This window comes from Rattus norvegicus, chromosome 4, assembly GCF_036323735.1.
Source record: "Rattus norvegicus strain BN/NHsdMcwi chromosome 4, GRCr8, whole genome shotgun sequence".
NCBI lineage: Eukaryota > Metazoa > Chordata > Mammalia > Rodentia > Muridae > Rattus > Rattus norvegicus.
Genome location: NC_086022.1, coordinates 177,023,137 through 177,035,679, shown reverse-complemented (window position 1 = coordinate 177,035,679; position 12,543 = coordinate 177,023,137). Strand labels below are relative to the sequence as shown.

Genomic DNA, 12,543 nt, shown 5'->3' with positions numbered 1-12,543 from the left:
AAAGATCAGGACTGTAAGACAGGTGAGTGGACAGAATTCACCTTACATCGTTTCCATGGAGAAACGGCTGCACATTTGGGGTGACTCCTGTAGCGCTGACAAGGAAATCACAGCCGTATATGCTGCCGTTCGTCAGTTCCACATACACAGGCCACATTTCTTTAAAGAAAAGAAAAAGATGCTCAAGTGTCATCTCTAGCAGTTAATCCACAATATCATGTGAATGACAGAGAAAAGGCAGACGGCTTCAGAAGGCCGCTTTATTTTCCTCTGGCTTGGACAGCTGAGTACAATGACAAAGTCTTGTGCTTGGCAGCTTCAAGCATGATCCTCTAAAGGAGACAAAGCACCGTCCTTTGGACGTGGGCATAGAAATGACCACTTTCTAACATACTTGTGAAGCAATCTGATTAGCACTTCTTGTCACTGAGCTCTTAATCCTACTCTTTCTTCCTTTTTTTTTTTTTTAAAGATTCATTTTATGTTTGTGAATACACAGTCCCTTCAGACATACCAGATGAGAGCATCAGATTCCATTACAGATGGTTGTGAGCCACCTTGTGGCTGCTGGAAGTTGAATTCAGGAAGTGTTGTGGTTTGCCCTGGAGTTATCTGTATTTTGATGCTAATTCCACTGCCCCAAGGACAGCTGCCTAGTCACATACTCAGAACTCAGGTGACTTCACCAGAACCTTCTCCCCATTGAATCTGTAAAGTACAGGTGAGGGGCAGGAACAGGATAGAGCGAGGCCTGTCATTGGAGGAGAAGGAAGGTGGGCGGGAGAGAAGTTTGAAGGAAGAGGAGGAGACGAGGAGAGAGAAAGAGAGGAAGGAGAGAAGCCTTGGCAGGACAAGATGGCCGGTGATGTTAAGATTCTGCTCTGTGTATTTACAGGCTGTTATCAATGCTCCTAAGGGATGGATGGTACCGGACTTTGTATGTTTAAGTGGGCAATTATATCTTACCAATTGGATCTAAGATTATTGTGTTGTGTGTTCTTTTATGTGAGGGTTTGAGTGTAGGAAAGTGTGCGGCTGGGCTGTTTCCGCCAAGATATCTGGCAGATACCTGGAGCACCGAGGTGTAGACCCAGCGGGGTAAAAGACAACCATACTCTCTTATTTTAATATTTTTACATCAACAAGGAAGAGCAGTCTCTAGTGCTGAGCCCCCTCTCCAGCCCCCACCTTTCCTTCTGATGTTTCTCCTCACTGTTCAGTCTCTGGACTCTGCCATCCGTTTCCTACAGAGCACTGCAAGATTCCAGAACATGGCTGCCACAGCAGTGTTGGTTACCCACAGGGCTGTGTGGGATCCTCTCCTCACTACCACTGCAGAATGCGTCCCAAACACAGACTTTTAAATTTAATATAGAAGGCATGTTACTTAGGAAAGCTATTTTGTTTTGATCTGCAAAATACTGACTGACTGATTAGGTTGGGTTATGATGGTCCAAATACCATCAACCCAAATAAAACAAAGTTACACAACATGGAATTTATTAGGAAACATACCCAATAAGTAGTGAATTGAGGGCCTGTAGTTACTGATTTTTTTTTTTTTACCAAATTTTATATGAAAATGTGCAGTTTAAAATATACCAAGATTAAGTAATTTTTCCTTTACCTTTATCAACTGTAACTGACTTATGGTGATCCTTTGGAAAAGCCAAGGATTTTTTCTTCATAATCTTAAACTCCTCTTGAAGGTAGATTTTCTTTACTTCACATTTGGTTTCAATGTGAATACTGTGAGAAAACTGGAAGCAAAATAAATACTGGTCAGCATGATTCAGACAGTGCCATGACGTTTACACTGACAAATGCAGTACTGACACTTCCGAGCAAGCCTCCCAGAGTCCGAGTGGAACAGGAGTGAGCAGGAGCCACCCAGCACTGGAAGGCAAAGCAGGACATGGTGAGTGGAAGCGGGGAACCTGGAGATGCTCCACAGGGCTTCAGTCTGTATCAGCCTCCTCACTGAAGGACTCTCAACAATTCCAGTAATGGTAAAGTGCAATCTCAGGAGACCCGCAGATCCAGGAGGAGCCACTGCATGTCATTTCTGTCCCCAACTAGATACCCCCTAGCCAGCTCCTGTCCACCCACTTAAACCTGAAAGTTTCAAAATCAATGCAGATATATTTACATTCCTGAAATACTGAATGACAGCTTTTTGTGTTAAGATAAGTGATAGCAAGTCATCTGCTTGTTCAGGTGAAACAGGAAGTACATGTTTGACTCCACCTAATAGCCTTTGTTCAGATCAGCGTGAGCACCTACGTGACCTTTAGCAGAAGACCAAGAACTGTGGTTAGCCATGTAGTCTGTATGTAGGTGTGTCCAGCTCTGCAGTAAAAAGAAGGCTGAACAGCTTAGACAAATTTCATATTTGCTATTTTGGGTGGCCAACTGGGACAGTGGCTTTGAAGACCTTCCCTGCATGGTATACCTTAAGTCAAGTGACACAGAAACATACCTCCTCTGTTCCTTTCAAAGCCAAGCCTCCATGCCAGTCTGGTCCAAGGGCACTGCCCACATAATCGGCTTTAGATTTGGTACTGGTTTCCTTTTTTGCTTCTAAGAAATGAATACAGATTTTAAAACTGCTGGCAAAGACTCTCGAAGCCTTTGTGCAGTGTCCTGATTCTCACACGCAGGCAGGCAGCATGGTGGCCCTGTCACTCTAAGCAGCTTTCTTCACTGAGTGCTGTGGCAAGGTCACAGGTGGCCTTGCACCCCGTCGTCTGTGAGCACCCAGTGTTACATGCTTGCTAATTTAAATAGGACGGAAATTAGCTATTAGATTTTGAATTCTGTCAATTGGTATTGTCTCCAAACTTTAGAACATTCACTTTGAATTTTATAAGTCAAAAACTTGTTGGAAGAGTATTAAATTAAACTAGTGAGTGTTCTCAGTGGATTTGGTAGGAACAGTCGTGCTCAGCAGGAGGAACTGTTTTGCAAATGGGCTGATCAATTATTTAAAATTCCCATTTACAGTAAGTGTATATTTTCTATTTTTAATTAACTTAAAAAAAGAGTTGTTCAGACTTTATTTTATTTTTCCTTTCGAGACTGGGTTTTACTCTGTAGTCCTGGCCAGCCTAGGACTGCGAGCCGCCTTCTGTGCTGTGACTAACAGCATGCCCCCATGCTCTCTTACACTTTAAAAATGTGACCGGGTGTTGCCCGCTTGTGCGTCTGTGTCTGTCCCGACTTGTGCTCCAGTTCCCTCAGAGACCAGGCCAGGCTGCTAGGTCCCTTGGAACTAGAGTTACAGATGTGGTGGACTTCTCTGTGGGTGCCGGGAATCAACTGTGGGTCGTCAAAGAGCAGTAGGAGTGAAAGGTCAGTACTTACACCGACCATCTCTTCAGTCCCTATGTATTTTCTAATCTGAAATTTATTCCTGTCTCCGGAATACTTTTTACTGAGTTTCCTTTCCGTTTAAAATAAATGCAGTTTTTCACCTGCGAATGAACGAGGTGAGCACTTGCCTTCGACTGTGTAGATCGTTCTTTTGTGTGCAAGTTTAGCCTCCGATTTTTCAGACAGGAGCCTGGAAGTCAAAAACTCTGCTGCGCCCGCATCAAAGAATGTATTTCCAATGGCTTTATCCTTTATGGCCCAAATCACTTCACAGCCTTCGACTTCATACCTAGGAGGAATGGTACAGTTTCCTGTAGGAAAAAGTCAGGGAGAAATCCTCCAAGTAACAACTGCTCTGTGCAGCAGACACGGACTGGATAGGGGTGTGGGTCACTGAAGGACGGTAAGAGTTAAAGTAGAATGAAGCAGGCTTTGGGGATTTGAGGGGTCACCAGCACTTTACTTGGATGCAAAGGAAGCCGTAATGGTAGATGGATGAGCATGGCCTAACAGAACTGAAAACACTGCTTTGTCTGTGGCTTTTCTAGATGTTCATGTAAGAAAGCTGGAAGGAGATTTACAGGCTAACATCTTCATGCAGTTGTCAAAAACTATCACCTGCTTTTAAATTCCCAATATTCACCAAACTCGAAATTTCTTAAGATGAAAATATTTTGTATGAAGGTGTTCTCATTTCTTCAAAGCACGAATTAAGATGTAAGAACTCACATCCTAACCAGCGACAAACTGGGCTCTGGCAGCCAGACAGGTAATGTCGAAACACTGAGTAAACGATTGCTAAAGGTACACATGGCCATCATTAAACAGTGTTCACTTTGTGAGTCAAGCCTGCCCAGGTCAAACACATTCTAGACCGTGTGTGTTTGGGGGACATTTCTGCAAGTTGGAGTCCTACAAGAGCTAAAGTAAAGTGTGCTTTCTCTTTGAATATAGGGTGGAACATGCATGTTTTTTGAGATGTGCTTTCTCTTCTGCCAATAGTCCTACAATCTAAGAGGATCCTTCAGTGTTAGAGACATACTTACGCCAGCTCCAGAGCAATGCCACCATTCCCGACAATCATTATTCTCCTGGCTTTTGTAAGCTGTTTCTGAAATTCCTGCGTTAGGAAGAAACAATGAGGTAGCATTTGACAGTGTAGAGGCATCATTGATAATATGTGAATCATGAGTATTTTAAGGGACAACAAAATAAAACTTACTCCCCTGTGCCAGGGCCCTCGTTCCCAATTACCATAATGGCCTCACCTTGTGCCTAGGATGTCACTTGTGGTTGTGACAGCAGCACCTCTCTAGAGTTCCCTTGCCTTTCTGTCACATTTTAAGGCTCTGTGAACCACAGCAAGACACTGTCTACATGACCACACACCCAGTTATGACTGAATCCTTTACTTTTGGCAGGCAGGCCTTGGTTACAGGCTTCCCCAGAGTCCCTCAATTCCTGCAGTTCTGGGGACTGAGAAGCAGGGCACATGGACTAGGAGTGTTGGTTTAGCTGCTACTGACAAGATTACTGGGGGCTACTTAACCTCCTGTGCCCTGTGGTGCACACTAAAAGGAACACAGGCACCATGTCTTCCTGTGTTTATGTAAGCATGATGGGACACGAAGTCCACAAAACTTAAAGAGTAGCAGGGACAGCAAAAGTCTAACACTAACTGGGGAAATGTTACCATTTTAGGACAGTTCGTGCCTCTTGCACCACCTTTCCTCATGCTACCTCCTCCCTCCCCCCCACCCCCCGCTACCCCCGACCCCGGAGCTCCGAGTAGCCTAAAGCCCCCTTTCTGGCACTTTTACAGGTACAGGTGTTCCCTGCTTTAGAATGACATCAGAACAAAGATTTCATTGCTCCCCTCTGCCATTAAGTTCCTATAAAAACTTACATCATGGACTAAAACTGACTCCCAGTTCTCACAGGCCTTAAGCAGGGGCACAGAGATGCGAGGCACACAGGACACACGGAGTATTTATTTACCTCAGAACCGTGGTTTTCAACCTGTGGGTTAGTCGACCCTTTCACAGAGATCGCATATCAGATATTTATGTTATTGATTCATCAGATTCCAATTCTGAGGTGAAACGGTGTGATGGTTAGGGTCCCCACAGCACGGGCCACAGCCACAGAGGGAGGCTGGGAAGCACTGCCTTACAGTAACTATACACAGGGAGCCCTCGGTAGTTACCCTAGCAGAGGGAGACCATCCTTTTCTCATCCTCCTCCCAACCTGTGACACAGGTACTGCTGTCTAGATTGACCCATCTTCTCTGCAATGTTCAAAGAAACATTAACACAGACCCCCCAGTGCACACCACCCACATGCACTCCAGTTAATATTACATGCCTTCCCTCCACCCACGCAGCTGTCTTTGTAACAAGGTCTCCTGGGAGTCACACAATATCCAGGGGCGTCAGTGAGCTCATGGACTAGAAGGCTAAGCGGAAGCAGTCACAAACGCACTATTACTGTGAGCCTGACTTCATAAGAAGCTGCTTGGCTCTGCTGAAGTTTCCTCTAAGTTCTCAAGGAACTAAGGCAACAGGAGCCCGGAAAAAATCGTTAGCTACTTTTAAGAATATGGATCATATAAATGAAAATAATCATGTCCTTGTCGGGAGTGGGGATGAAGCCAGAAAGCTTTGGGAACAAGGGGTGAAAAACCCTGACAGAATTTAAAGTGAAGGCTGCCATGCTGCCTGGAAGGAGTCCAGAAGAGTCTGCACTTTTTATAGGGCAGAGAAACAAGCCAAGCAAGTCCTAGGATTCCATCCAAAAAGACCTTGCAGATATTATTAGTGTATTTCTTACTGGGGAATTACTGGTAAATCTAAGTATGATTTACCTGGAAAAATGGTTGTTACACAGTTTAGTTGCAAATCTCACAATCCCAATACGGAGTGATGAGCATGTGCTAACGTGAAGGCCAAGCACTGTCTGTGTTTCTCTGAGCCTCAAGCCCAGAGAACAGGGCATTAGCTTAGGCTGAAACTAGTAACCATTAGCAAAGTGAACCTGGCAGGCCTCTGAATAATGACAGGTCAGAACTGCCCTCTTTATGACATTGTAGGAGTTAACAGTCAGTGAAGTATTCAATTCCCAAGGAGAACTCACTTTCCCTTTCACAGACCCAACCTTAAGACATTACCTGAGCACTGTCTGTATCACGGATCCCCAGTACATAGGGATTTCCCTCGCAGATTAACTTTGGCTTAGCTCCAGCACACAGGCAGAGTTTCTTATACACATACTCACGGCCATCTTCTGTGAAGATGCACTGTAAACACAGGGCAAGAAAAGCAGGAGGAAAAGGTTTACACAAAAGCAAACCATGATCTACTGGAGGCTGCCTCTTGGGGGCGCTCCACGCTCAGAGTGATTACAGCTAATGGAGGGGGCGATAAGCATGGGCCATAACTTATGTGGAGAATACTCAGAGGGAGACTAGGCTTCCTCCTCTGAAACAGAGTCTTGCTGCATGAAGGGAATCTCAGGATCATGCTGACCTCAAATTAAAATGATCTTCTTCCTCCCGCCTCTGAAGACTGTGATTCTAATTGTATTAAACCTTAGTAATCTTTATATTTGTACTGGGTTCAAGCGATCAGTGCATATTGAAGTTATAATTTGTCTTTTTAAAAATAAAATATTGTCTTAAAATAATATTTTTATTATTAAGTACAAGTAACGATAGATTTAGCAGTATTTCCTAGCTTTAATAGTGAGGATTTTACATGTGTGCAACTTTTTAAAAAATGTGTACACTTAAGAAAATGCTTTTGCTGTGCTTTTTTGAGGCAGGGTCTCATCCAGCCAATGCTGGCCTCTAATTTCTTGTGCGACTGAGGATGACTGTCCTGATTTTCCTCAAAGTGCTTGCATTACAGCTGTGTACTGGGCCTGACCATGGAGTGTTGTGTTTTAATTCAAGTGAAAAACATGCTAACCTCAGAAACTAACTCACCATGCTTTAAAGTTATGTCAACATTAGTGAGTCCCTTAATGTGGGATGAAAAACCAGCATATAGCTGTACCTTTTAGAGGCAAACGACTGAAAGTACTTGCCACTATGAGAATGTGGACAGTGACAGGGTTCACATCTGTGCCAGGTGTGTGATCTGTAAACTCCGGCAGTCACAGCACTCACTCCCCACAGAGGCTTTTATTACCCACAGTACTGTTCACAAATGAGTGACCCCATAATCCAACATAGTGCAGCTCATACAGAAAATCCATACCAGTCTTCCTGCAGAATCTGAATGGCAAACAGAAGGCAGAGTCACTGACCAAAGCTTTAAACTAATTCACATTTAGGTGGGTTAAAATGCAAAACTATGCCTTTTAATCAGCTATTGCTAACTTTTTGGAAGTAGCTGTGATAAGCTGGCATAGTGGTGACACATCTATTGTCTCAGGACCGAGAGACAAGGCAAGAGAATCAGGAGTTCAAGGGCGGCCTGAGCTACACGGGAACAAAAGCCCGAATTCCTATAAACTAACAGGAGACATACGAGAGACGGAGACTGGAATCACACGGGATGCTTTTGCATATCGATGGGAGACATTCTGATTTGTAAGTGTCCCTATCCCTTTAAGAGCTCACTTCCACTTGTAAAAATAACCAAGCTATCATCTAGACTCTGTCTCCATGACAAGGAATACTCACCGTGATTTGGAGCTCAAATGTTTTGCCTTTCATGGAACAGGTCGAGTTTCCTTTGTTTTTAGTGAATCGTGTTTTACTCATAACTTAAGAGCTGCTTACAGGAACAACTATAAACACCCTTTTCCATCCTTCCGAAAGCTCACATGTAGATACAGCATCCCTGAGACCTCTTACCTGTTCTCATGGGTGAGGAGGAACAACGTCTGGAGGAGTTGATAAGCTGGCTCAAACCTAGAGCCTTTCCCAATGATACTGTCCCTGCCAACCTGGCAACTGCAAGTGGGTTGTAATCTGAGCTTGGCCAAGAGCAACTTGTCCCCCTCAGTTTATCCTCAAATTAATGGTAGATGTGTCTCACTTAAACTACTGTCCACACTTCTGTGATGTCAAGTGGCTATGGAATAAACTGGTATCACTCAATCTTATTTACGTCCTCACCAGCCTCCTTTTCCACGATCTGATAATCCCTCTGACTTACCATCCATCTTTCCCATTTCCTTCTGTGGGGTCTACAGTCCTTAGAATGTCCTTTTCTACTTGCAGAACTCTTAAGTCACCATCTTTAAAGGCCCAGCTCGAGCCTGTCATTCCCTCTGTGAAGTCTTACCGCATCCCAGCCCTCCCTCCGAGCTTCGTGGTGATTTCGTGACTGTGCCTTGTATACACTATTACAATGCAGTCTGTTGGACCTTGTGGACCTAGGATCACAGGTTTTCTATAAACAGCATCAGCATCTGAGGTGTGTAAACTGAAGCCCAGAGCTCTTCCTAACAACGCCTCTAGCCTGTACAGTTAGGGGCTTAGGTAATGGTGGCAACAGAAGTATGCTTAGAAGAAAAGAAGGAAAACCTGGGGTTAAGACTGCAAACCTCATCTAACAAAAAAAAAAAAAAAAAAAAAAAAAAAAATTCTCACGTGCTTGTCACTCTTCAGCTGCTTTACTCCAGATTCTATGACCTTAATGTTGGGAAAGCGATTTTCCAGCATGGTGCTTGGCTGTTCTTCAACATCAAATTCTTCCAGTACTTTAGACACCTTTATGAAAGCAAACAGACTTTTAAATTCACATTTTAAGGAGCTATTCCTTTGTCTGATACAGTACTGTTTCATGCTTGCAAACAAGGCTAGCCCACGGCACTGTTGTGGGGTGATTTCTTAGGTCTCCCAGAGACCCACGAGGTAAAGGCATGGCGGTCTCGCGGAGGTGGAACCTACAGCAGGAATCTTTGTAGGCTCTTTGTAGAGGAATACCAAAACTCAGTGCCTCCTCTCCTCTCTGCTTCTCAGCCTACGCACAGTGGGCAGCTCTGTTCGACCACACACTGGCTGTGATGTTCCAGCTTCTCAGGCTGGAGAACACAGAGCCACCTAACCATGGGCTGACAGACCCCTTTCCTCCTCTTTCGTCCCTGAGGTTGACACTCTCTGGCACTTTGTCAGGTTGATAGAAAGTGGATTAGCGCATGCATTATGCAGTGGAATGAGCTCAGCTGTCTGTCTTGACACGCTTGTCCTTTCTTGTTGTTGTTTGGTCTCGAAATTTAAGCTAACACAACTAACGTAACCAGTGTTTAACTGAACAGATGATCTATCTTCTTAAATATATTTTAGCTTCTCCACTCTGTTTGCCATAAAACGGTCATCTTTAGACCCCTCTTTCCTGTGCTTTAAAACCATCACTATCCAGCCAGGGGTGGTGGCACACACCTTTAATCCCAGCATCTAGGGAGCCAGGGCAGGTAAATCTGAGTTTGAGGCCAGCCTGTCTACAGAGTGAGTTCCAGGACAGCCAGGGCTACACAGAGAAACCAAGAAAAAAACAAAACAAAACAAACAAACAAACAAAAATATCCCGACCTCCTTGGACTCCCTCTGCCCTTTCAAGCTGAGATTTCTGGGCGCATTACTCATCTACTCAAACCCTTTCCTTCTCTGCTGCCACATCTTCAACCACAATCCTTCAGACCCTACAGAAGGATCGAACTCTCTAGTTTGTGTGATGGAACACAGAACCCTGCAGATCAGTGATTAACCTTGGCTGCATTTCCAGCATTGCATGGAAATCTGACCAGACGGCCTTTGCAATATGCCCATTTTCAGGAGTTTTTAACATTTTTTTTTTTTAATTTTCAAGGTACCTAGAGACCTATATGAATGAATACACACAGTGAGATTTGCCTTATTAAGAGATAAAGTTAAACTTCAGAATTTTCTAGTTCAGTTAAAAGTAACTGTGTCTAATATACATTGAACATAGAGACTTTTAATGGAAAGAAAAGCTTCAGACTTCTCAAGACAATAAACTCAGTGAAAGGGCAATGTGTTACGTCTTTGTAAACACAGTTAATTGCTACACAGTTTCTCACCTGTTTGAAGTTTGTAACTGCTTTGATAACAGGAGAGGCTGTGACCAGGAGAATGTCTTCTGCGGGGAAATTAATAGCCAGCTGAATTTTAAACAGAGAGAGGAGAAATAACATCAGGCATTATTGAATGAGTGTGTAAGCAGTAAAACTTCAGTGTTTCGCATGTAAAAACGTGTTTTTCTGAGTGCTGTCCACAATGGTACAGCACTGGTAATGGCAAACCCTTACAGTGAGAAGGTGAGCAATGCGGTCATGTAAAACGTGAACGAAGACCTGAACATGTAAATCCACTACAGCAGACCTTTGGCCGGCTTACTCTGCACGCCAGTTTAAAGCTGTACAGCTGATTTCAAACTGCCTGCTTCCATTCATTTCAAACTGTTTTTACCTGTCTTCACTGAGAACAAAATTAAGGCAAGGCTCTAATGTGAAACAGAATCTCAGGCTGGAGAGATGACTCAGTGGTTAAGAGCACTTGACTGCTCTTCCAGAGGTCCCGAGTTCAATTCCCAGCAACCACATGGTGGTTCACAACCATCTGTAATGGGATCTGATGCCCTCTTCTGGTGTGTCTGAAGACAGCTACAGTGTGCTCATATAAATAAAACAAATAAAGGGCCTTGCCTAAAAAAGAAAGAAATCTCAGCAAGACTCTTTCCATAGCCTTCGCACTCCCTCTCTGATATTCAGGGAAGGCAGTGCCATTTTAACCTTAGCTTATAACTTAACAGATGCAAAGACTTACCAAGCAATTGCTTATTTCTACCTTTGCCCCACACTTTGGAGGGGAATCACTTGCTCATCTTGGATTCCACTCCCTTGCCTGTTGTTCCCCACGGCCCAGGAAGCCCAGCATCCTCAGACCACATGCCCTTAGGACCTGTAACAATCCTTTGACTCCACCTATTTGAACTTCCTATATTTGACCATATCATCACACTATGCCTTTGTTTCCTTTCCATACTCTGAAATCTACCTTCTATTTTCATTGTTGGATCAAGTCCTCAAAACTTTATACTCCTAAGAACTGAACTAGCTTCCTGCTTCATACAGCCTGCTTCAACCATTTGTCCTTAACATACACCACACACACTGTAGCTAATCGCATTTGTAAAGCTTTCATTTGAACACTTCACTCCCCAGCTCAAAACCACCTATTTGCAGACTTTCATTAAACACAAAGTCGTAACAGCCTATGTGGTCTGAGCTCTGTCAGTCTTCCTTGCTTCTGTCCCTTATCAGCTTCACTGATTGCAGTTCAAGTTATGCTTTTCTTCCATGCAGGCTACACTGTTAAGTCTTTAGAGAAGTTAATTTACCCCTTAAGTCACTCCTACCAGTAACTCCTACGATGAAGTTAACAGAGTGATGACGTGACTTGTTTTGACCACTGAACTTGGAATATGAACTCTTTACTTGGGTAAACATAAGCTACCCTACCCAAGTTTAAAAACTCGACTGTTTCTGGTGACTTCTGTGGATGGTGATCACGACAAAATAGTTCTTTTTGTAATACGCACAAGTAAACACATCTGATTCATTTGTTTATCATAATTAGAAATTCCTCATCTGTAGTCCTTTGCCACAAACTCCTGCTGCACATGAAATCTTATCTTTGGAGTTCAAGGTTACATCACAGTTATTAATGACGTGGCCCCTATCAAGAAACTAAATTTCATGTGTGAAGGAAATCTGAAAGGTGGGAGAATTTTCTGTTCAAATGCCAAGGCTTCCTTGCCCATTTTGCACACCGTTCCGCCCGGAGTCTGGTCTGCCTTTGGATCCCTAGCTAATCAAGCATTTTCTACTCCCCGGTCCATAAAAGCTCCAGCGAGCAATACGCGCATCCCAACCAGCTGCGCAGCCGAGGGGGCGTGGCGAGGGGCCGGAAGAGAGACCCGCGAAGCGGTCCGCCCGCAATCCCTCCCGTACGGAGCCCGCGCCGACGAACCTGCTCGGCACACGTGACGCCAGCGATGCCGCCTCCCACCACCACGAATGTCCCTGCCGGTCGCGCGGCCTCCATGGTCCCCGGGGGCTGGCGGCTGACTACACAGGAGAAAGTTCCAGCTATTGTCTACCCGGAAGAGAAGCTGCTCACAAGGCTACTTCCGGTACTA

The 12,543-nt window shown here is 44.3% G+C and overlaps 1 protein-coding gene across 5 annotated transcripts in view; it reads right to left on the bottom strand.

Moving 5' to 3' along the window:
* Pyroxd1 (pyridine nucleotide-disulphide oxidoreductase domain 1) overlaps window positions 1-12,543 on the bottom strand; it is a 19,016-nt gene extending 6,473 nt beyond the window's left edge. For 2 of the 5 annotated variants that reach the window (XM_039107464.2, XM_039107465.2), the window contains exons 1-9: window positions 12,375-12,543; window positions 10,424-10,504; window positions 8,973-9,092; window positions 6,540-6,668; window positions 4,419-4,492; window positions 3,501-3,661; window positions 2,480-2,580; window positions 1,628-1,760; window positions 47-159 (exon numbers count right to left, since the gene is read on the bottom strand). In XM_039107464.2, the coding sequence (XP_038963392.1) occupies window positions 47-159; window positions 1,628-1,760; window positions 2,480-2,580; window positions 3,501-3,661; window positions 4,419-4,492; window positions 6,540-6,668; window positions 8,973-9,092; window positions 10,424-10,504; window positions 12,375-12,449 (987 nt within the window). In that variant the 5' untranslated portion in view covers window positions 12,450-12,543. 5 annotated transcript variants of the gene reach the window in all.